This window comes from Lissotriton vulgaris, chromosome 11, assembly GCF_964263255.1.
Source record: "Lissotriton vulgaris chromosome 11, aLisVul1.2, whole genome shotgun sequence".
NCBI classification, from domain to species: domain Eukaryota; kingdom Metazoa; phylum Chordata; class Amphibia; order Caudata; family Salamandridae; genus Lissotriton; species Lissotriton vulgaris.
In genome coordinates this window covers 152,803,898-152,829,027 of record NC_141699.1, presented here as the reverse complement: position 1 = coordinate 152,829,027, position 25,130 = coordinate 152,803,898, and the positions used below count along the sequence as shown (strand labels likewise).

General features: G+C 44.1%; 1 protein-coding gene across 2 annotated transcripts in view; it reads left to right on the top strand.

Annotated features, from left to right (window-relative positions):
* Positions 1 to 23,328, top strand: part of TMEM120B (transmembrane protein 120B) — a 119,859-nt gene extending 96,531 nt beyond the window's left edge. For both annotated transcript variants that reach the window (XM_086942991.1, XM_086942990.1), the window contains 6 exons: positions 3,411 to 3,476; positions 6,729 to 6,790; positions 7,021 to 7,113; positions 15,179 to 15,243; positions 17,112 to 17,180; positions 22,487 to 23,328. In XM_086942991.1, the coding sequence (XP_086799117.1) occupies positions 3,411 to 3,476; positions 6,729 to 6,790; positions 7,021 to 7,113; positions 15,179 to 15,243; positions 17,112 to 17,180; positions 22,487 to 22,600 (469 nt within the window). In that variant the 3' untranslated portion in view covers positions 22,601 to 23,328. The remainder of the gene's footprint in view (positions 1 to 3,410; positions 3,477 to 6,728; positions 6,791 to 7,020; positions 7,114 to 15,178; positions 15,244 to 17,111; positions 17,181 to 22,486) is intronic.
* The last annotated feature ends 1,802 nt before the right edge of the window (positions 23,329 to 25,130 follow it).

Here is a 25,130-nt window from a genome sequence, read left to right as displayed (position 1 = left end):
TTCCCGCCACAGAGGGACAAGGGGCCAGCATGTGGGACAGTCTACTTCCGCTCCTGCAGCATCCGCCTCTAAGCCTTCCTAGTCCGAGCTTTGGGGTGCACCCCATGCCCTTGGGCGGCAGGATTCACCATCACCTTCTGCACTGGCGTTCTGTCACTTCGGACAGGTGGGTGCTGCAAATCACCAAAGGGGCTACTCCCTCCCCTTCGAGTATGCCCCCTAACCATGCCACCTCAGTTCCACCGCATGTCGGGGGATCACTGCGCTTCTCCAAAAGGAAGTCACGGCCCTCTTGGCCAAGGGGGCCATCGAGCGCGTTCCTGGGTCAGAAGTAGGACGTGATTGTTATTCCCACTACTTTCTGGTCCCCATGAAGGAGAAAGGGGGCCTGCGCCCCATCTTGTACCCCAGGAACATCAAATGCTTTCTCCGGGAGGGGAAGTTCAAGATGTTGGCACTAGCCTTGGCTGCCCTCGACCCGGGAGACTGGGGGTGGTCTCAGCTCATTTGCGCAGATCAGGGGTTTCAGTCTTCCCCTATCTTGACGACTGGCTGTTGAGGGCGGGCTCGCCCCAGGCAGTCGTCTCCCACCTCCAGACTACGCCGACCTGCATTTGCTGGGGTTCTCCATCAACGTGCCGAAGTCACACCTGAGTCCCTCTCAGAAGCTTCCCTTCATCGGAGCTGTTTTGGATTTGACGCAGTTTCGGGTTTATCCTCCCGAGCAGCAAGCCATTACCTTGGTGGTTCAATACCTGGCAGGTACTCTGAATGCCAAGGCGGACTAACTCAGCCCCGGTGCATGATGGATCATGAATGGCGTCTGAACTCGGACGTGGCGCTAGGTCTCTTTCTGCATTGGGGAGAGCCTTGGTTAGATCTATTCGTCACCGAAGAGAACGCACAATGTCATCAGTTCTGTGCATTGGAATTTCCAAGGCAGCACTCGCTCAGCGACACTTTTTGTCGCGAGTAGGGCTGCGGTCTGTTGTACTCCTTTCCACCTATACTACTTCTGCCAGAGTGCTGAAGATTCGGCGCGACCGGGCCCAAGTCATCCTTGTGGCTCCGGATTGGGCACAAATATACTGGTATCCCGAGCTACTGAGCATGGCAATAGATCCCCCAATCCGACTGCCTCTTCGGGAGGATCTTCTGTCGCAGCAGCAGGAGACAGTCCTCTACCCGAACCTGTTCAGCCTCCACCTCCATGCGTGGAGATTGAGCGGTGGCAGTTGACAGCTTTCGCTCTTCCTCCAGAAGTCTGTGATGTCATTCTGGCAGGCAGGCATCCCTCCACTAAGACAGTATATGCCTGCAGGTGGAACAAGTTTCTGGCATGGTGCACAGCGAAAGCTGTGGATCCCCTTTCTGCCCCTCTTTCCGAAGACCTTCTGTTCCTCCTCTCTTTGGCCCAGCAGGGCTCTGCTCTGGACACTATCAAAAGTTATCTTTCGACCATCTCCGCCTTTCTACGGCTTCCAGATCAGCCATCTCTTTTTAAGTCCCCGGTTTGTAAATTGTTTCCTCAAAGGCATTACGCACACGTTTCCTCCTGTGCCTTTCATAATGCCTCAATGGGACTTAAATCTTGTCTTGACTTATATGATGTGCGCTCCCTTTGAGCCATTTCATAACTGCCCCTTAAGTCTTCTCACTCCAAAGACGGCTTTCCTGGTAGCTATCACCTCTGCCAGAAGAGTGAGTGAGCTCAAGGCTCTTTTTTCTAAACCTCCTTTCCTTTCTGTTCCTCCGGACAAGGTGGTTTTAAGAACCCGTCCTTCTTTCTTGCCAAAGGTTGTCACGCCCTTCCATATAAGGCAGACCATCACTTTGCTCACCTTCTTCCCGCCTCCGCATCCTTCAAAAGAGTAAGAGAGGCTCCACCGCCTGGACCCAAAACGTGCGCTCTCGTTCTATCTGAAGCGCACACAAGAGTTCCGGATGGATGACCAACTTTTTGTTGGCTACGTGGGTGACAAAAATGGTTGGGCCGTGTACCATCGAACCATCTCTCCGTTGGTCGTTCTGTGCATCAAACCATGTTACTCGTTGGCTAAGAAGGCGCCTCCTGTGGGGCCGCATGTCCATTCTACCGGGGCAACGGCAGCCACTAATGCCTTCGTACACGGCATTCCCTTGCAGGACATTTGTCAGGCAGCTAGGTGGGCCTTGCTGCACACGTTTACCAAGCATTACTGCCTTGAGAGTCAAGTCCGGAGAGACGGCTTCTTTGGCCGTTCTGTTCTCCGTGACTTTCTGGTGTAAACTTGTTTGCAGACCCACCACCGGGGTTGGTAACGCTGGGGTATCTATTCTGAGGTTGGGAATCTATCACTAACGTGTCTTTCAGATGCACAAGTTACTACTTGTGTAACAATATATCTGTAAGAGACATTAGTTATCGATAGATTCCTTACCACCCCACCCATCCTACCCGTTCTGCGAACTGATTTCTAGGGTTAAGGTCATCCCTTTCAGGGCCCTAGTTTCGTGGCACCAGTGGTCCGTTTCTTGCATGGCTCTGTGTTCCTGGCGCGGAAAGTTGTGTACAGAACGGACATCAGCGCGCATGAGTGGCGCCTAAGTAGTCTGTGACGTCATCTCAGCGCATAAGACGCCAGCGACGGACGTGAAGCCGCACGATGCCAATTTTTCTGACGCGCAGGGGTACTGCTGACGAAAAAAATTCCAGATCCAGTCTGACACCTGGTGATATTCTAAGGTAAGGAATCTGTCACTAACTAATGTCTCTTACAGATATATCGTTACACAAGTAGTAACTTTCTGCATCAGGACCGAAACACTTACAAAAGTCTAAAGATAATAAGGTGCATCCATCCCAAATTTAAAATAATCCTGCTTCACTTTTCTCAGTTACTTTCAGTTTGAGGCGCGTGCAGGAACTGGTGCTTCAAAAAATTGTAACAGAAAATGTGACTAGCAATATTGTGCTCTGGACACGTTACATGCATGTGGATTCTGGATCATGGTGTTTGAACAAATGGTCGTATGTTTGCTTCCTGGTAGGTCCACTTGGCCTGCCATCACTTCATGGTCGATAAAATGAATACCATTTAAGGTGCCTAATCTGCATGCCTAGGCTACATTGTCAGCAGGAGAGCACTTGGGGTGGATGTGTTCCTAATAATGCAGGTTGATTTTGCTACTGGTCAAATTGCTCAGCAGTGGTATTTCATCTTATCTAGGGATACCTTATAGCCCATAGGTTATTCTTGCATGAGCCAACAGCCTGTGAGAGTGGTGTTTGCAAACTTGAGGCTTTGCTCGCCAATTGGGGGAGTGCGACCGGTTGACTTTTACATCAAGCCTTGGAAAGCTTGTGAAGAAAACCTTGCCATTATCAATATCTAATGCACCTTTTTGACGCTTCTGTTTCTGTTCCATAGAATTAAAGGCTGGTGGGTGTCTCATCATTATGTTTCGACATTTCTTTCTGGCGTGATGTTGACATGGTAAGTGACTCCGGTTTTGCAATCTCTACCTGTACAGCTAGGTTATAAACATATTTTCATATCCTTTTACTACGACATTCCCCTTATTGCTGCTTCCCATGAACACCCTATTTTGTCTTCGATGCCATTAGGTAAGTGGCTAATTCCCATGCAGACGGGGCTCAGCCGTGTGTGCCGCTCCATCACCCGCCCAGAGCCTCTGCTGATCTCTTGCTTGACTGCAGGATGCAAGATCATTGCAGTGAAATCTGTTAGTGAGAGTTGTCTTGCCCCCTGGAACCAAGCTTTTAGTAGAGGAGCCAAGTATACACGGGAAACCCAATATCTCTAGCAACATCAGTAATCCTATAGACATTCGATAAAGCAATGATTCTTCCAGAGTTTGGGCCATCTATAAATAACTTTATTTATATGGGTACACATAGATTGTAGCCATTGAACCTGTCTTCTTCAGCATTCATTTCAGTAGTTCTTTTGATTCATGACTGCTCCACTTCTTCAATTAAATAAATTAATTGGTCTACTGCCTTAAAAGCCATGGTAGGCAAGCGGCCATTTTGGCGTGTATTCTGCTTACCTAAGCACCTTAACTTTGGCACCTAAAGACTATATACTTTCTTTCCTGTTACTATGGATGCTACTCTAAATGCTATTACATGATGCTGACAAAACTTATGCCTTGTGTGTTTAATTTTTTCATGTTTAACACTTGAGCACAGCGCCGTCACATGTTCATGTTTTTTTTTCCAATTCAATTTCTTATTTTGATAACATTTTTCATACAAGCATTGTGCAGCATTTATACAGTGAATAAAAGCCAGTAATTCGGTGGTAATAATTCTTTGATAGATAATTGGACTGAAGATTGTGCTTACACAGTGTTTTTACACTTCATGTTGTACCACAGAGCATAAAAACAGTTATCTAAAAGCTATACACACGAGTTTCTGCATTCATACCATAAAATCATGCATGTATTAAAAACAAGTGTATAAAAAGAATAAAAACATAGAAGTTCAACCCAACGATGTTATATAAAGTGCCAGTGCTTTATCATTCTGAAGAGACTTTCTTAGGTTAAGGTGACGTCCCGTTCTTGTCTCGGATTTAATGAATGCAGCGTCCCTCTCAAGGCTTTTTGCCTACCTAATAAACACATTTTATTATTTTTGATAACACAACATAATGCCACAACTGTACAATACACACATTGCACCACACAAATTCCACGGCCCGGGCCCTTCTGACACATCGCACACCTTCACCCCTCACCATAATTCAATTCCTTTTTTGATATTTTTAATTGCTGAATCAATATTCTTACTGTTGATTACAATATACTGATAAATTGTAGTTTAACTAAACAAAGTTTTTTTCTGAGTTGTGTTTTATAGTATCTGTTTAATTTTTGGTTGAAATAACTAACGAATGCAACTGTCTTGGCATACTATTCTTGGGTACCCTAATAACAAAAGTTGTTTATAAATAGCCCCAAAGCAACCATTGTGTTTTTTTTCAATGACCTGACCCCAGTCCAGCATATTTCATCAGTTCTTTAGTGGATTATTCCACCCCACATCAAGGGGCACATTATGATGGCGGACGGACCGGAGTCCGTCCGCCACCATAGAGGAGGAGGGAACCTCCGCATGGGCTGCGGAGTTCCCTCCTGTGCAATTAGGATGTGACCGCCACCCTGGCGGTCACATCCTCTATTTTTAACATTGCGGCGGGTGCGGCTTCAAGCTGCACCCTCAGCAATGTTAAAAATGCACGCATTGCATTTGTATGTAGAAAGTGGCAGGCACCGCGCGGTGCCTGCCGCTTTCTGCATACAAATGCAGGGGGGTACCATAGGTACCCCCCATGTGCACCCCCCACCCCCCTTCACCTAGGGGGCCCGCAACGGGCCCCCGCAGTGAAGTTACACATGCTTTTCCACGGCGGAAAGGCCACCGCGGAAAAGCATGTTTCAGAGCCCATCCTAATCTGGCTGACGGTGTCTGAGAGACACCTTCACCATATTAGTGCTTTTCCACCGCGGTTCTAAGCCAACCACGGCGGAAAAGCAGCGGACTGAAACCAGGACCCACCAGCCATCCTAATGTGGCGGTGGGTCTTTGGTGGGTCCGCAGAGGATTTTCCGCATCCTCCGGGCCGGCGGTGGCTTCCGCCGGCCCGGAGGATGCGGAAAATACTCCATCCTAATGAGGCCCCAAGTGTCTGCCCTTTCCTCCAACAACCCCACCGCCCTCAGACAGTAATCACAAGTGGACTATTCAACTCATTCACGTTTTGACATAACGTTTCTGAACAATGTAGGGCTGCCTCCTTGATGGTAACCTGTTTAACCCCTTCGCTGCGGGGGTTATTCCCCCGCTGTACTGGGGGGGAGGGGGCGCGCACAGCGCCCCCATGCTCATGACTAGCTGAGCTCGTCGTGAGCTACAGTGCTCCTGTGCTCTTGACGAGCTCAGCTCGTCACAGGTGCATTGGCTCCGTGGAAGGTTCAGCACAGCGGGGGAATTCTCCCCGCACCTGAGCGTTCCACTGGCCATGACGAGCTGAGCTTGTCATGAGCACCGGAGCGCCGTGGCTCATGACGAGCTCAGCTCGTCATGAGCGTCGAAGAGGTTAATACAATTCTCAAGGCAGGGTCCTAATACAGCTGAAACGGTTTTCTTAATCTTAAACCCTCTCCACCCCCCCACCATCAGATATAAAAGTGAGGCTAAATGACATTGTTTTCGGAGTATGTACGGACACAAAACTCAGACTTTGTTCATAGGATACAGGTGCATTAGCCAAAAAGTCTTTGTTGCTGATAGAAGATCTTCCCCCTCTGTCTCACTCCACCGAGACAGATAGTTGAACTCTCTTCCGCTGTGTCTCTACTCGCTAGGGAAAGTGATACTTTATCCATTTGGTACATTCTTAACTGAAAGGCTTTATTGGTTAGCGTCACTTTAGAATATTACCACAGTAATATCTGTTCTGTTTGCAAATCTCATCTCTTTCGGTTATCGATGTTTTATGTCGTTGGGTCAAGTACTAAGTCTGCTTTTATTGTGTGTGATAGAAGTCCTACTCATCCTCTGTGGAATTCTTCAGTACGGCTAGTAAAAAGGACCCATCCTTCATATTGAGACATGGCATGCATGTTTTGTTTATTCATGTTGAATAGATGGTCATTTTGCTTTAGGAGAAATAAACCATGTTCTATGTTTTTTTTTTGTTTCTCGTTTCTCGCAGGCCAAATGGACTAATGTACCAAATGTTTCGCAATCAGTTTTTGGCGTTTTCAATTTATCAGAGTGAGTACATTACCACCCTTTTCGATTTATCTATTCCTTAACCTTTTTACCACAAGATTTTACTTTGAATCTATAGTTATTTGTGCTGTTGAGTTTTACCTTAAATACTAAACCCTTTTTCATGGACTGATTATTTTGAAAATGGGTTCTTTTTATAATTTGTTAAAGCGTTAGCTCTTGAGTACTGGGGCCAAAGCGCAGCTTCTCACATGGTCTAATAAATCTTTCAGGTTGTGTACAGTTCCTACAATATTATTACCAGAGTGGCTGCCTCTACAGATTACGTGCATTAGGTGAAAGAAACCATCTGGACCTTACAGTCGGTAAGCGCAGCCCGTTACATTTGTTTTCTCCTTTTGCTCTGGTTCCCTGTCTACAAGGATGCGGCCTGGGTGAATATTGGGGATTGATGGGCGAATATCGGTGATAAGAATAGAGGAAATAAAAATTCAGCAATCCCATTGAAAAGCAAACACCCAGGATTGGATGTCTGTGAGCCAAGTAGTATTTTTGTAGCTGTAGTTTTGATCTACTAAAGAGTAGCAGAGAATTGAATTGGGTTGGGATGCAGCCAGTAATTGTTTCTCTGCACAGGACTTGAATAATCGGATACAATGACTTCAGTAATCATCTTTTCATATATTGGTTCATGTAATTAGCTGGAAGAAGAAAGGCTGGTTTCTTTAATACAGATAAGCTTATGGCTGGTCATTGTGCTTGTTCTCTGACATGTTACATCAGTTGGAAAGGAGATGGTAGCTAAATTCAACATTCCTTTTTGGAAAAGTTGAAGTGTATAGCTTTGCGGTAATGTCTGATGATGACGTGCTCCAGTGCAAAATGGAGAATGGGTAACAAACCAGTCTGCATGTTCCCTCCTCACACCATAGATGGCTTTCCTTCTACAGAATTCATATATGTTTCCTTCTCCCTTAACATCTTGCTAATAATGAAAAGCTCTCCCTTCTTTCTCATGTCAAGGCGCTCCTTAACCTCCTTCATTGGCCCACTATCTAGCGATCGATGTTTGCTCTCTCAACTTCTGAGCTACAAAAAAACGTAGTGGGCTTAGACCCCGCCCATTGCTTACAATTGGTAGCCTTTGCTTTCACTCAGTTGTTTACTTATTTTTCGGTGGCTTACCTTCCTCCTCTTGTTGTTTTCTTTTCCTTGGAGCATAGTCTCTTTACCTTCCTTTTGATTGGCTAGTATCATCACACTGTTCAAATTTTAGGGAGCTAATTTTTTCCTTTTTCATTAAGCACTCCATTAAAGTGCGTGGGTTTTCTAGCTCTCTCTCATCTGCTGCTCTCTCGCCAATACCCACTGCCCTTTTAGTTCTTATTCACAGCCACCAGGCACAGCTCTGTTACTCCCCCATAGCCCGCCCCCAACCACCCTGCTGTTTCGCCCCCTTCACCCACCCGCAGAATCACCCACCCGCAGAATCACCCTTCTCTACAACCCTTGCTCTCTACGTCTCTAAAATAAAATGTTTTCGTTTATTTAATGTATTTATTTTTTGTGAGCCCAACAGTCGCTCTTTGCTGCTGGGCTGGTCTTGCTTTCCAAAAATCTTTTGTGCTCTCCCCTTCCTCTGTTTGTTCGGTAACCCTTAGTCTTTCACTTAATGCAGTTAATTTATTTGTAGTGTCATTTGGCTGTCATTTTCGGCCAGGCTGCTCCACATTGCTAAAAGCACTTTCACACAAATATAATGTAACTTTTTTTATTTGTCGATCTAAGCGGTGTCTGCCATCTTGGAACCAAGAAAACTGCATTCAAGGAACGACTGGACAACAACGCACACAACAGCAAAGAACTCTTCAACATCGTCAAAGAGCTCTCCAACCCCAACGCCGGAAACAACGACATCACCCCTTCGCAAGACCTCTGCAACTCCCTCGCCTCCTACTTCCACAACAAGATCGCAGACATACACAACAGCTTCAGCACTCAACCGACGAGCACCACGACCGAACCACCGCCCCCCACCACCACCCTCCGCGCCTGGACTCCGATCAGCACCGATCAGCACCGAAGACACCGTCCGCACAATGAACTCCATCCACTCCGGATCTCCGACCGACCCCTGCCCTCACCACGTCTTCAACAAGGCCGACGCTATCATCGCACCCCACCTGCGGGACATCATCAACACCTCCTTCGACACCGCTACCTTCCCGGAGAGCTGGAAGCACGCCGAACCCAGCGCTCTACTCAAGAAGCCATCGGCTGACCCCACCGACCTCAAGAACTACCGCCCCATCTCGCTGCTCCCGTTTCCTGCAAAAGTCATCGAGAAGACCGTCAACAAGCAGCTGGCCGCCTTCCTCGTGACGAACGGATCCCTCGACCCCTCGCAGTCTGGCTTCCGGGCCAACCACAGCACCGAGACCGCCCTGATCGCAGTCACCGATGACATCCGAGCGCTGCTCGACAACGGAGAAACAGCGGCCCTCATCCTCCTCGACCTCTCCGCGGCCTTCGACACTGTCTGCCATCGTACCCTAGTACAACGCCTCAGCAATGTCGGAGTCCAGGAGAAGGCACTGGAGTGGATCATCTCCTTCCTCGCCGGAAGAACACAGAGAGTCCGCCTCCCCCCGTTCAGATCTGAAGCCACCAAAGTCATCTGCGGCGTCCCTCAAGGCTCCTCGCTCAGTCCAACCCTCTTCAACATCTACATGACCCCCCTCGCAGACATCGCACGCCAGCACAACCTCAACATCTCCTACGCCGACGACACCCAGCTGAACCTCTCCCTTACCAACGACCCCGCCAGAGCCAACCTTCACGAAGGGATGAAAGAGGTAGCTGAATGGATGAAGAACAGCCGCCTGAAACTGAACTCGGACAAGACGGAAGTCCTCATCCTGGGATCCTCACCCTCCGCCTGGGACTCCTCCTGGTGGCCACCCGCCCTAGGCAGCGCACCCAAACCAACAGACCACGCACGCAACCTGGGCTTCATCCTGGACTCCTCCCTCTCCATGACCAGACAAGTCAACGCCGTCTCCTCGTCGTGCTTCAATATCCTGCGCATGCTACGTAAGATCTTCCGGTGGATCCCCACCGAGACCAGGAAGACGATCACCCAGGCCCTCGTCACCAGCCGCCTGGACTACGGCAACACCCTCTACGCCGGAACCACCGCCAAACTCCAGAAGAGACTCCAGCGGATCCAGAACGCCTCAGCACGACTCATCCTGGACATCCCCCGTCGCAGCCACATCTCCGGACACCTGAGAGATCTGCATTGGCTCCCGGTCAACAAGAGAATCACCTTCCGTCTCCTCACCCACGCACACAAAGCCCTACACAGCCAAGGCCCGGGATACCTCAACAGCCGCCTCAACTTCTACGCTCCCAAACGCCAGCTTCGTTCGACCAGCCACGCCCACGCCGCCGTCCCCCGCATCCGCAGAGCCACCACAGGGGAACGGTCCTTCTCCTACCTCGCCGCCAAGACATGGAACTCCCTCCCCACCCACCTCCGCCTGACCCAGGACCACCTCGCCTTCAGGAAGCAACTCTAGACCTGGTTGTTCGAGCAGTAGCAGACCCCCCCCCCCCCAGCGCCTTGAGACCCTCTGGGTAAGTAGTGCGCTATATAAATACGATGATTGATTACGTGATAAATTAAATTAATATTTAAAAAAAGCACCTGCGTCATTCCTTATGAATGTGTATTCACATTGACACTTGTGCATAAGTCATCAAGCATGTACATGCCTACATAATGATGTGGCATTTTGTCTTTATTTTATTCTTTTTTTGCTGATGCTGCACAGCATCGTCAGAAAACATTTACACTTTAATATGAAGTGCTGTGGTTACCTGCAAATGGGATGAAGCTGTATGGAAAATGTAGGTGATTACACTAATTCCCTTCCACACAGAGTATTCTCCTACTCTCTGGGGATGTGCAAAAAGGATTATATTGATCTCTGAGGTAGTGGATAGATTGTTGCTTCCTACAACCCTGATTCTAGAAAATTCTCCAAACTTTTAAGAATGTCTTAAACTACATGTTGTCCTCACCTGGGAACTTGTGTGATTGTCTGAGACCTGTAATGCTATTCTATAGTATGCGCAGCATGGCGTCTGATTCAGCTGTTTGCAGCATTCACATGTTGTGTGTTTATTTTCCAGTTAGCCTTAAGATAATTTTAAAGTGGCTGGATTGTTGGTCATTTCATATTTCCTTTTTGGTTTCATGGACCAGATACTAATATTTTGTGATTCGTTTTTTGAATTTTTTGGAATTTTCTAAGTACATCACAATCTTTTTCTAGTCAACTGACACCTTTATCCTTCTTCCCTGAGTTTTATTCTTTGTTCCGGCGAGCTGGGTTCAAGTTTGAATGAAGCAAAGTGGCATAGGAGAAAGTGAAATAAGGATAAATCCTGGTTTTAGAGGTTGAGAAAAGTGATTTAGGATTCAATGTTCTTGGAAACCTGAGCCAAAGGAGAGATGTCTTGGGGGCAAGAGACTTTCAGGTACATATGCGTGTCATCAGGTTCTAAATGTTGGAGTGGGTAAAGAGAGTCCATGAATTTAGTATCAAAATTGAATATTTTAGGAGACAGAATCTTTCCTCGGGCATTTCCTGCAAAGCTAATTTTCATTTTATAACTAGGAAATCCAGCTGAGAACAGTTCCATCTATCCCAATTTTATCTGATCTAATAATAGATCTAGCATTGTCCCTATATTGTGTGTGGGAGCTTTTTATAATTGGAAGGGTTCGTTGCTGGTGATAAATGACAATTGGGATCACCCACAGTAAGTCCCTCAGAGAAATATTTTTAGAAGACTGTAACTGGGTTCTGATTAATTTTAGCACTTGTACTATGAAGGTTTAATTGTTCCATCAAGGATGGTATATCAAGTGCTTTGTCATGGCAATTACGTCAGTGGTCTTCAGTTATACAGGCAGGCACTGCAAAGTTTGAAAAGAGCTGCTTTTTAACCATTTAACTTGCATTGAGTGTCTTTGTAAACTAGCAACTTCTGGTCCTAGGGTGCAGTATAGAAATCCAGTGGGCTGAGATGTAAAACTGGCACAAAGGATTCATCCATCCATGTTTTCAATAGGAAGTGCCAAAGGTTTTCACTAATATTAAATCTGCGATCTTGATCGAACAGCTATTTGCAGATGTGATCTTTATTTTTTAATCTTTTTTCTGCTATTATGCCACTTGCAGGAACAAAGAACACAATTATGTGCTTTGAACATACTGTGGGCTTAAAGTCAATTGCCAAATCTTCCCCATCACATCAATAATTTCTTCAAAGAAATCTGCTCAGGCACCAAAATGTGTATTATGTTCTTTGACCTGAATTTCAGGTCTGGTGGGAGAAAGGAAATGGGCGGTATCGACCTAGTACTTCAGTCACTAAACATTTATCAACTATAAAATACAATCAAACCACTGAAGTAAGATCTTCCAAAATAAACCTTTTGTTCATATGCAGCGAAGATATTTTCGATCAACTCCCAGACCTTGGATAGCCCTGTTGGACTTCACTTTTTTTGGGTTGCATCAACTCCCTTTCAGGCCTAAAGTTTCTTTGCTGCCGCCAGATTACTGAAGATGTGCATCTTGATTGCATCCCTGACTCGCAGTTTAGCTGTGAACCACTGTCTGCCCTTGAGCAGACATGGACTACAGCCCTGAGTGATGAGGCTCAAGTCTGGAAAAACATGAGCTCTTGTGTCGCCCCATTCCAACAACCTGGAAACCAAGTCATGATGTTAGAGGTTGATCAGCACGGTCTCCAGTAGCCTTTTTTGTGCAGATTATTACACCTATATAGGAATGAGGATGGACGAGTCCTCCAGCAGAGAATTTTTCGTATGTTTGACCTTTCATTGATTAAGCAAATTAAGGATATGCTTGTTGAAAAGCATAGACGTGGTTCTCCAAGTTCTATTATCTTTTAAGTTTTTTGGAACTGTTTTGCAGTATGAGGAAGGAACATGACTAGTGGACGAATATTCAATTTTGTTTCTATGGAATTCTGAAGGGAGATCACATTGGCTCTGATTCAAATAAGGGGACTAGGTCTCCATCTGGTGTGGGAAATGGGTGCTAGAGACCGAAGAGGGAGACGATTTTGAGCTCTTTGTCTGTGAGGCTTGTACTTGTGGAAGATTTCCACATGTCGGGCATGTTGCCGAAATGGAAATTGAAGGATTTGAGGCTAGCGTCTGTAAATTGAATCATGATTTCGGAAACAGATAAGGCTGTTCGATTATACCTTATTCCATAGGAGTGTGTGAACAGTTTTTGGCAGCCCTTTCTGGAACAGAAGTAAAGTTCAGTGATGAGAGTTTTAGGAAGCTTTTTGAGGTGTACGTAGAATGATTTGTTGGTGTGGTGTATGATTATAAAAGCACACTAGCCTTTTTTTAGGTCTTGCCTAGCAGCGCTTGCTCTATCTCTTTGAAGCCTGCTGTATTCAGGTATGGACTTGAAGCCCCGCCCACTGTCCACCCATCTTTTTAATTGGCTCCTGTCACTGCACTTTGTAAACGGTGGCTCAGGAGTCTCCTTATACCGCCTTGTCTCCTCTTGTAACCTCCCATGAGGACACACCCTGTTACATATGTTGTTCCTCGGTAGGCTTTACTTACAACCTCTGACCACGATTTTCCTACACCGGTTTGTCCTGCCTGCAGCAGAGGCAGGACACACTCTCCCTCAACACTTTTTTCTATAGCCATTTATCCAGCGTTATATGCTGGCCGAACGGGGCCGCATGCCTTTCTTTTTCTGTTTATTTAATTTTAATGATGGCACTCGTGCTTTAGCTTTAAACATCTTAAGCTAAAGCACGGGTGCTGCAATTGCTTTAAAAGTAAACAAATAGAAAAATAATGCACACTTTTTTTCTATTTGTTTGCTTTTAAAGCAAATGCGGCACTGTGCTTTAGCTTAGGGTGTTCAAAGCTAAAGCACGGGTGCCGTGATTGCCTCAAGAATAAAGAAATGGAATTTTTTTTCTATTTCTTTACATTTAAAGCAATCTCGGCAACCGAGCCTTAGCTTTCAACATCCTAAGCTAAAGCGCAGGTGCCGCGATTGCTTATGGTCTCGCATTTGTGAGCGTTTAAGTTGTTGGCATTTTAAATGACAATGCCTTTTATTTACGTGTTTACAAAACTTGCAAGCGTTGTTTACGGACCGCTTGCAGGTTTTGTAAACACATAAGTAAAAGGCATTGTCATTTACAATGCCTATAGCTCAAACTCTCACAAATGCGAGACCTATTGCATTGCAAATGCTTGTTCCAAATAGGAATGCAGTGACCATGTCCCTGCATTCAGGTCGTGTTATCTCCTGACAAAATTATGCCAAAGTCATTACTTGCTGGTTGTGAAAAAAGGAGCTCCACACATGTTATCCTTAACCCCTTCCAAGCTGCCGTGATTTCGCGGCAGTGCGGTACTTCCGCAAAACGGGCGGGGCCGCGTCGGCCATTGGCCGACGGCAGCACTGGTGAGGTAGTGTTGCCATCGGCCAATGGTCGACGGCAGCATGGAAGGGGTTAATTATAAAGCAGTATGCCTGGAAAAGAGGCTATGATTGTATTTAGGTAAAAATTTGGGGAATAATAATAAAGCTTCTGGTTCTATTAATGCTTGAGTGACAGGTGGGCGTTGGTCATCTAAAATATTTAGTTAATGGGTTAAGTTCACTTGGTCATCATTTTCAAGATCCTTGCAAATACGTTTTTTAATAGATCTGTTATCATTGAATATCTTAGAAAATGCATGTGTAATAGAAGTATATTCTTCTTTTGTGTAACAGAATGTGCCCCAAATTTTGATCATAATAATGATGTATTTCATTGTACATTTGAAACTCATTTTGTAGACCTTGATGAGAGAGACGCTAAAGTCGAACTTAACAAAGAAGTCCAGACCCTCGAAATTTAAGTATATAGCGGATATGTTTAAGTAAAAATAACTTTTTTTGTGCGGCACAGTCTGCACTGCATTCCCATTTGGGCAGCAGTTGTGAACCATATGTTGAATACAATCATGTATGACTTGGCTGCTTGAGACTGGTAAGAGATTGCCAAAATATGCTGGCTTGATTTGATTTCTTGCCTACACTTTTCTTTTCATTTGCCGGATTGGCAAGGACTTCGGCAATCAGTTCTTAAGTTGAGGGAAACCGGCATCTATTCCAGTGCGGGGTTACGCTTTTCTGCTTTTACACTGGTATCTAGTTCAGTGAAGTCTGCTGGATGGATGGGTTCTTTTGGACAAGACTCTGAATTTGTTTAATGATAATATATCCTTTACTATGCATTTTCCTATCTGTCATTGCTTTTGGCTATCAATACATGATCTAATTATTTCTGTTCTTTTAGAGGGATTTCAATCCTGGATGTGGAGAGGTCTCACATTTCTTCTTCCTATCCTGTTTTTTGGGCATGTAAGTTCGACACTGCACAGTTCATTCTTGCTTTAACGGATTCTTTGGCAGTGGTGATTTCAAGGCTCACTAATATAATTTGTAAGTATGTACCTCAAGAAGCCATCTACACAGGAAGGGGCACTGTTCACAATGGAGGATTTGCACTGGATGGTGTAGGTGAAAGGTTTCCCCGAAAGAGACTACCATCTCTCCTGATTTAGTTAATTGGGAATCACTGGCATTCTGTAAATGAAACATTTAAGTGGTGTAGATACCCTTTACAATTTAAAGTAACTACATGGCACGTTTGTTAGGACACTGTTCACATTGTCCCCTTTAAGTTTAATAGTGTTCTTCTGGTTTTGTTTGCACTGTTCTGAAAGTTCGTGTTTAATAAACAGCAGGCCATTTGCTATTAAGAGCTCTTCATAAAAAAATAAAATGCAGCCTCATTCTCTGCAGCCTTTTTAGGTCTTGCCTACAGCTTTACCTATTTGTTTTGCCATCCTTTTGACTGTATGGCTTGTACCCTTCTGCTGCTTACATTCAGAGAGATACGTTTTTCTTTTGCTTTTAGCACTGTGCATGTGTTTTCTCTGGTGTGCTTTCCCATCCCTCCCGGGTGTGCCTTTTCTTTTTTTATTTTTGGCATCTTATGTATACTGCCATGCTGCTCCTCTGTAAATAATGTGCTTTGCTTTTTTTCCTATTTTATTTCTATTTTATTTTGTCTGCCATTTTGAAATGGTACATTTAAAATAAAAATACCCCTTCCACACGCGTATGTATTCATATTTACTCTGTTGCTTTTTTTTTTACCATGGTGTTCAGAATCTTAACTAAAAATAAATTGGCAAATCCAAAAGGCAAGACTTATTGGCTTTGCCAATATGTGTTACGTTTGGCTTTAGTTGTATGACTAGACTCATGAGATAAAAAAATATATATAAAGAAAAAACACATACATACCTCTTTACATATATTAAAGGGCTCTTGGTTAACCATCTTCATTTATTGGTCTGTCGCATACAGGTTGGGGCACTAGTGACCGCATTTGGCCTGATCACATGTACAGTGTCAACTAGAAAGAAGTGCCCTTCAGCGCCAGGGCTGGAGAGCTGATTCTTTATTTTGAAAAATGCTTTTTTTTTCTTTTCGTTTTTTATCCTTTTTCAATTTTTTTAATTTTCCTTGTATGTTTAAACAGTATCTTCAGTTTGCAGTCTTTCAAAGCCAATAGTACTTTTTTCTGTTATGTGCTCTAAAACTTAAAAAAAGGCTTCCAGGTTAGCAGTGCATTTCTTCGCAAATAACTAATTTGCACAAACCTGATCAGGCACAAAACAAATCTTAATGCTCAATGCAATGTTTTGTTACCATAAGACCAATCTTTTGGCAATCCATTTGCAGCCTGACTTTCCGTCGCTTGTCCCCACGGCCTTAGCTAGCTTTGCGGCTCTTTTGTGGTGGTCATTGGATACAGCCCTCTCTAATAAGAAGGCCTTTGTGCTCTTGGCACTGCTGGTCCAAAGTGCCGCACACTGTTCATTGTGAGGGGATCTTGTATTTTTACACTGCTGATCTCATTTCCCTGAGGCTATTGAATGGCTAGATCTGAACCTTGTTTATATTGTCTGTTTATATTGTCTATTTTCACATCAAGTAAACATCAGAAGTTCTTGTTCTGTTTACATGCTAGTTTGTTTGAGTAGATCTTGAATCTAATTATCCTTTTAAAATTCTCTTGCATGGTATTGGATTCAGTGCATTTCCCTACTACGCTTCCCTGCCAGAAAAGAGGACAGTTATCAGTAACCAAGATTGTCCATGTGTTCTCTGCCCTTCAGTTGAGCAAACTAACAGTATTTTGTTTCTTTTGTCCACAGTTTTGGCAGCTGTATAATGCCATCACACTTTTTGGACTGTCCAGGCATAAGGAGTGCAAAGAATGGCAGGTACTGTAGCATATGCATTTACATTTCATGAGTACTGTCTGATATGTACTTCATTCATTGGGATGCTACCCTGCAATACAACTAGGCGTGATGTTAGCTTGGCCTCTGGAAGGCACAAGCAGTTACTAAAGTCTTCGCCTTTTATTTCTCAGGCATGTCTGGGTTTTCTCCGTCTGTTTTTCCTTTCAGTGTTGGTGCATCTCGGTTCTTGAGGTGCCTTCGTCTGCGTGCCAGTGCATCTTAGTCCTAGTGGCAACTCGCCCCTTATGTCCGTCTTTTTTCTAGTGTTGCGAAAGATATTGAGGGCAGAGGACCAGATAGTGAGGCACAGAAAGAGGCACTACCTGTCCCAGTGTCTGTGTCGCTCTCTGTGTGTAGGTCTGCATCACCGTTTCTGTCCAGTGCCCCTTTGTCCTAGTTATTAAATGGCCCAGCAATACATCTGTGGAAATCTCTGATGTTCTCTACTTAAGGTTTGCAGCAATCGGGGAATGGGCAACAACCCTGCCCCAATCTGCAGATGGCACGCAAGGGTGACATGGTGTGCTCTAGCAAAAGCATCCAAGAAGACAGGTAGCACTAGATACTGTCCAGTGCTTAATTAGTGCACGTGGCAGGCACGGACACTCATTTGTTGGGGATCAAAACTTATTTTCATCTTCAGATTTTGATTTGGCTCAACAAAGTGAAAAAGTGTGTTGGAAGGAGGAAGAGAAAATAGCAAAACGGGAAGAAAGTGGGGATGAAAAAGAACATGCAACAGTGAGATAGAAAAAGCTAGGTTGGTGGGAAAAGAATCATGAGATAGAATCAAGACCATTCAGCAGCGGCAGTGGTGGATTCCCAAAAACTTTGAGCTGCAGCACTTATATTATTTGTACAAATTAAGCACTGCCGCTGTCCCTCTGTTCGCTAGCTTAAGGAGCTTTTCGCTTTTCCTACATGTCTAGCTGAAGTTTCTTTATTTAATATGGCCTACTGTACATGCACTTGAATTGTTACAGGAATTATAGTGTTCCTGATGGATTTGTCATGCTTTCTTGTTGGTAAGGGTAGCTTTCATGTTGATGAATTACTTTGGTGGACAGAATTTCCTGTTGTGTGGAATGAACGAGTAACACTGAAACTTAAAATTTCTATTTTTTTCTCTAGTAACTGTATAGTTCTGTTATTTACCAACCACTAGGACACTGCTAAGGAATTAATAGTTTCGGTGATCAGTGCCCACTTTTTCAGAGCTCTTATATCACTGATGATAATCCAGAAACTAAAAACACAAAATGTTTGTGATTATTTCCTATCCAGAAATGTTTCTGGTGTAATATATATATATTTGGGGAGAGGATGTAACATAACGGCTAGGGCGGTCGACCTCAAATTTGGGGACCCGGATTCGAGTCTCGGCAATGACGCTCAACATCCTGTGATTTTGGGCAAATCGCTTAATCTCCCCGCGACCAACAAGAATTAATGTGTCCGCATGTAACATAATTGGTGCTTATGTAAAGGGCTCTGGTACTTGATTTCGGGTGAAGTTCGTGCTATATAAAACTTAGGGAAAAAATATATATAGATAATGTACAGATTATATTTGAAGGGTGTGCCCATATCCTCTGGATCCCAGGATTTCCCATTTGCCTTAGCCGGTTAGGGGTTGAGATGTACAGGGCATGTGAAGTGGCGCCATTTTGTGATCCTCCTCAATCCTCCATGAATTAGATGTTGCCCTCGACTATGGCTTTATACAAGGAAATCGGGGTTTTTAAGGTAAGTATATTTGTTGGGTAGCAGTCAATATTTAGGATTATTTGTTGGATCTTGAACAGGAACTCTTCTCTGGGTAGCCAGTGCCCACCCTCACATACACAATGAATTATATTTTTAAATATGTGTTAAAATATATTTTTACTTGTTCAACAACAACATACCACTGTAATCCAAATTCTTTTGGAATATTAATTGTGCTGCAGTCTGCTTAACATTCAGTACCAGTAACATTTAAATAACCAGGGGTCCATTTAACGTCTATGGGTCACTAAGTCCCATTGTTGTTCTTGTGCGGCTTTAATGTAGGTTCTCGCATACCACCATTTCAACGAGGGCTAGTGTGCGCTGTTGTGTTCATTTTACTGCTGTTTAAGGTATCTGGGTCCTTAGGACTTTTCCTTCCTTTCTGGCATCACTGGAACTGCTCGCCCACGGTAGCCAGATGTCACCGTAACAGCTTTAATAGGATCTAGTTCTTTGCGTTTGCCAAGATCACTATTAACCATAGTCCGGTCTTCTTGGATGTGGCTCCTCCTACTTACTGGCACATTGAAATCTGACTATGCAGGTCGTTCATTCTAAGAGCCTGTGTATTGCACACTGGTTATGGCAGAGCTCCTGTACCTGTTGTAAAGAAGCGGCCACATTTCTTTATGAATTACAACGCGAGTTCTCATGATCCGAAGCCCTGGGGTGTTCCTCAGCTCTGACACTCCACTAGAAAAATGGCAGGTGAGAGCTCCCTCCTTAATTGTGCTCCACCTCTGGTCACTTGCTCCTATTACCCGGATGCTCTCCCATCTCAGTGCAAAAGATTCACACTACGAGACCCTCTGGGTGCAATTGGAGTTTAGAAGAAGTATTCATCATCATTGTCGCTATCAGTGTCCGAACTAAACTGGATGGCTTAAATGCAGTGCCTTTGTAAGTGGCGGCGAGCACGTCCACAGTTAGTATAATAAAAATAATTTTATTTTAATTAACTGATGCAGGTATGTATTAAAGCGTTAGTGAATCTGAAAATATAGATTTTAGCTCTATTATGCAACGGTGAAGTGTGCTTTGGGAGGCAGTAAATATTTGTTTTGCTTACATGTGACAAAACCAGTATTTTTCAGATGCTGTCACCTTGGAATATTTTTGTTTTCTCACGAAAATCCTGTACTAGAGACCAACTTGGCTTAATGGCGACCATGTGTCTTGATGATGATAAACCTCTTTCTGGAGCTGCACTAAACTTAGTGCTGAGTTTGTTGTTACCTTGTTTGTGGCAGCGCGGGCGTGTGGTCGGGTTCCATTGACATTGTTATGATGAGTTGATTTTCTGTTGCCAAAGCACGGGGACAGGCTTAGCCTGAAAAACTGGGTGGAGAAAACTGACCTTCTGATCCCCAACTATGTACTTTTTAGCTATTTCTTTAGGTGTTGTGTATCTGATGAAGCACATGGATGTATCATCGGATGGCTGCATTCCCCCTTTTTTTTTAAAACATTGTCAGAATGCATTTTAACATTTTATTTGTACTATTTTATAGAAATGTGTTTATTGCGCGTAGGTAACAAACTTATTGTATAAATGCTTCTATTTAAAACACTAAGCAGTGATCAAAATAAAAAGTGCAGTGAATTGGTTAGGAGTTGGAAGTAAACAAAAGTATATTTTAATTTGCTTCGAAGCAGAACATTCACATCAACTGCAGGCTAGCACTTGTAGCAATCCCTCCCAGTCTGATGAGCTGGATATAGATGAGCAAAGTGCAGATGGAGCACGGCTAGTATCAGTCTTCGTACATAGACTAAAGGCTCGAGGTCTGTTGGTAATTCCCAGTGTTAGAAATCCAGGTTTCGGCCATTCCTTCCTGGCTTCTTACAGAGAGGACAGGCAGGAAATTATCGAATGTTGCATCGTTGCTGCTTCCTTGTAAAAATGCACCGCATCATCTTGGCGAAGGAGCCAAGGGGAATGGTACCCAGTGAAGTTCGGCATGAACAATCTTGGCCTGGGCTGGTATTATCATATGGAGGTAGCTCATGCATATTTAGGATCAAGGGGCTGCCATACCCAAGAATCTTGTAGCTATACAAGTCTGGTGGGTGCACTCAATATTTTAAATGTGTTAATTTACAATTAAAAGGCCATTGCCGCAGCTTTTGCTAGGGTTGTCCTTTATCACAATTAGGACACCTTATCTCTTGTGTCATATTATTTCTTCCCTTTTTACCATTATTTCTATAGTGTCATTTCTTCTTCCCTTATTTCTTCACCTCTTCCTTCTCACCTTTATGTATTTGACTTTCTTCATTTATCCATTTCGTTTTACCCTGGGCTGTCTTCGTTTATTCAGCCTCTCTTTTTTTTCTCTTTAATGAAGCCCCTTTTTATCCATTTCTTTTGTTTAAACCTGTTATTCCTATTTTTAGCCCTTCCTTGCTTTCGTAAGTCCACCCTTCATTTCCTAGGCCCATTCTGCCTACTTGTAGCCCATTCTGCCTTTCCTTAGCCCATTCTACCTTTAATGTGTCCTTCTTTTGGCCTGGTGTTCCTTTATTTCATGGCCCATCCTTTTTTTCTGAAGCCAATCCTAAATGCTTGAACCTGTCCTTCTTTTGTTTCTTTTCCTCAATCTTTATTTATTGGCTTGTCTTCACTTTGTTTGTTTTTTTGGGCTCGAACTTACTTTATTTTTGTCCAGTTGGTACAAACCTGTATTACTTTCTATGTTTGGCCCATCCTTCTTTGACAAGTCCTTCCTTTGTTTCTAAGGCCCATATTTCCTTTTATTCTTTAGATAAATTTTTCACTTTAACCTGTCCTTTCTGTTTTTCTCAGCAGCTCGCATGTTTAGCTGCAGATACTAAGAGTACAGCAAAGTCTGTAACCAAGAGTGTACCAAATCGTGATGTCAGGCTCCAGCATAGTGGTGGGCGACGGGGTACTTGGAATCCTAGTTTATAGGGGCTTTTGGTATTTAATCTCCACGTAAATCACATCACAATGGCTTTATTGGCATGTGCACTATGTGTGCTTTGCAGTGAATATAACACATTATCTTCTCATTGCTGCCTCCAGATCCACCGAGTCATGCCCCAGTAATACTCCAGATCTCCTTGCAGTAAATGCACAATTTTCAATTCAACAAATGTTGTTTTTGCTAATTTGACAATGCACTTCATTGTGTGCCCATTTTGAGCAAGTCTAGGAGATAATCTTGTGGTGCATCAGGTGTGTACATGCTAGATTACTGTGCTTTCTTGTAATATTTGATCTGTAATGTGTGAACTTCATCTCATACAAAGAAGTCCAGTATTGATGAGTTTCAGCCTTTAGGGACTCAATGGGGGGTGCCCATGGTGGTCCTAGGGTTGTAGGAGTAAAATAACCTGTGCCTTCTCAGAGCCCTGCCTGTACTTTTAATATAAGATAATTGTCTGGGTCTCTGAGATTTGATTAAGTATGAGTTGGCTAAAATCAACAACATAAATTGTTTTATAAATGATTTAGGTGCTGCTTCTGAAATATTTTTTTTTCTTTGTTTCAGGTTTTTGTGCTGGCACTCACGTTTTTTGTACTATTCCTTGGAAATTTCCTCACAACCCTAAAAGTAGTGCATACCAAACTTCAAAAAAACAAAAAGAAACTGAAGAACCCTTAAGTTTTCTTGGCGACGGACATAGTAAAGTTGGAATTTTTCTTTTGGCGATACCATGTCATTTCAGAGGATCTGTGGATTTACTATATATTCTTTACTGACAAGCTATTGCATTGGCAGATTTTGTGTCTGGCCACAATGTGAACTACTGTACGAATTTCGTACGAGCAATGCACCCCACTTCCACACTGTAGCTAACTGTTCATGTGTGCTTTGAATACCAACTTTACCTTCAGGGTCTTTTGGTCTTTTTAACTTGGTGTATAATGCATTAATCTGTGAAGCTTTGAAAAAGGGATCTGAAGAAAGGGAAATTGGCTGCCATTCCTACAATGGGACTGCCTTCTACACTGTCAGCAGTTGTCCGTTTTGGAGTTTTTGATTTCCTGATATCAAGCACCCTCCTACAGGCGCAACCGGAGGAAAGGAAACTACCGAATGTTTTGGGAATCATGCCCAACTGTTAACTTTGAAACTGAGAGATATTTGCATTAATGTACTGTTCTGGAAGGCGCATCCCTCCGCTGATCTGCTGTCCTACGTCCTGTGGGGTTCACCAGATTTTTTTGTAGCCCAGGAACTTTTTATTTTGTCCTATCAGAGTCACCATTTCGTTTTTTTTGGGGGTTGGGGGGGTTTTGTTTACAGAGGACCTTGTTTCAGTTCACATAAAACTGGTGATATTCATGTGGAAGACCGACATTAAAAAATAAAACGCTGTTGGTTCTTTATTTATTTTTCTAACACTCGCCTGTTTTTTCTATTCCCCTCAAGAACCATGGAGTTTAGATGATTGGCTGAATTAATGGAGAAGGGGAATCAAATTGTGCCCTACTTAGAGGTCTGTTGCACATGCGACACCCTAGTGTTGTGTTCGTTTACATTTTTTTAGGTTGAGCCTAGCGCTGCTCGCAAGCGCTGCTTAGGAGATGACCTCTTGGAATTGGTCTGTACTTTTTGGAAAACACGTGCATTTACTGCACTGTTTACAATGAGTACTCGTGTATGTACAGCATCCACCTTGCGGGAGCGAGCAACTTCGCCATCTGTTTCCAATTATCGCGCCCGCGCTTGTTTACATCTGCCTGTCTTGCGGTTGCGTTAATTGGAAACAGATGGCGGTCTCGTTCACTTTTGCGACTGCTTGTTTCCTTATGATTCTGACTGGTGCTATGTTTTTGCTCTTCTCTGCCTCACCTTTGTGCTCACTTTCGAAGTTTGGAAGGAGGGGTCGTTCTGTCAGTTTTGCACATAAATCGGGGACAACTTTGCGGTTGGCTGGGATTTCCAGTTCTCTATTCCAGAGAGTGTGATAGATTTCTCCTACAGTTTCAATTCTGAATCCCGCACCATTGTGGACAGCAGGCGACGCAATGAGTGGGATGGCACACGGAGGGCTGCTGGCGGTCCTGCGGTGAGAGAACTAGCCCATGGCGAAAGAGGCTCGCTGTGACCATGTCGCCCTTGTTGACCGGGCCTGCGTTAGCCTGCCTGTTTCTTACAGGTATGTTCCTACTAAAACCGCAACCTTGCTCTTAGGCCTATAAATTATTTTTTTTGTGTCTCACTCGTGAGATTGGGAATGTCGGGTAATGCGCGCTGGTTACGATTATGTACTGTTCGTTGTGGTTTCGCTCTCTGCTTGAGACGTGATTTTAAAGGGAGTCTATTTACGCAGCTGGGATTGGACTCCGATTTTGCTGTACGCATTCTCCGGAATGAAGTAGGTGCTGCAGGGGAAGGTGCGGAGCCGCTGAGTGTACAAGAATGCTGACGGGAACCCTGTGTGCACTTAGATTACTGCCTAATGCAAGTTCACAGAACACGTTGTTAAGCAACCCAGGCGTTTTTAACAACAAAGAAGCTGTCTTTCCAGCACAAAGTAAAATATTGTGTCTTTAGGGGCTTCATGATGGTGTAACTGTTATGTGTTAATAGTCTTTGTTCTTCTTTGGACTGTCTCAGGGTTATGACTAATTGCCAAAGTCCGTACTACTGTACACATATTTATTGCAACAAAATAGTACCAGCCCTAAAGAGAAAATTGCCCCCCTTCCCCCTCCCCAAAGTTATTGATATCTGCACCAATCTCCTTGCTTCCGACATACCTGTTGAACAATGATGAAACACTAGTTAATTAAGATATTGCCTTAATAACTTTTGCATTGTCATCATCCATATTGGGAAACATTCTAGGACCACAAAGGTATGATTTTTCAGTTTTTAAGAGTACTGTTTAGACTAATAATGACATCAGTGGAACAGATCATCTAATGACCTTCGGCCTCATGATGACGTTCTAGAACATCGCATCAATAGAGACCCAGTTTAGATGAAAGTGGCTTTTGACCCAGGTAGCATGGTGAGGGATACATGATATGGTGTTAAATGAGTGCTGACACCATCCTTAACCCCTTGGGCACGGCCGCGATTATGCGCCTGTGCGGCGCTTTTAATGGGTGGGCGGGTTCATGACATCAGCACACAAGCTCTGTGATGCATGACGGCTGGGGGCCGTCATCAGCACCAGAGG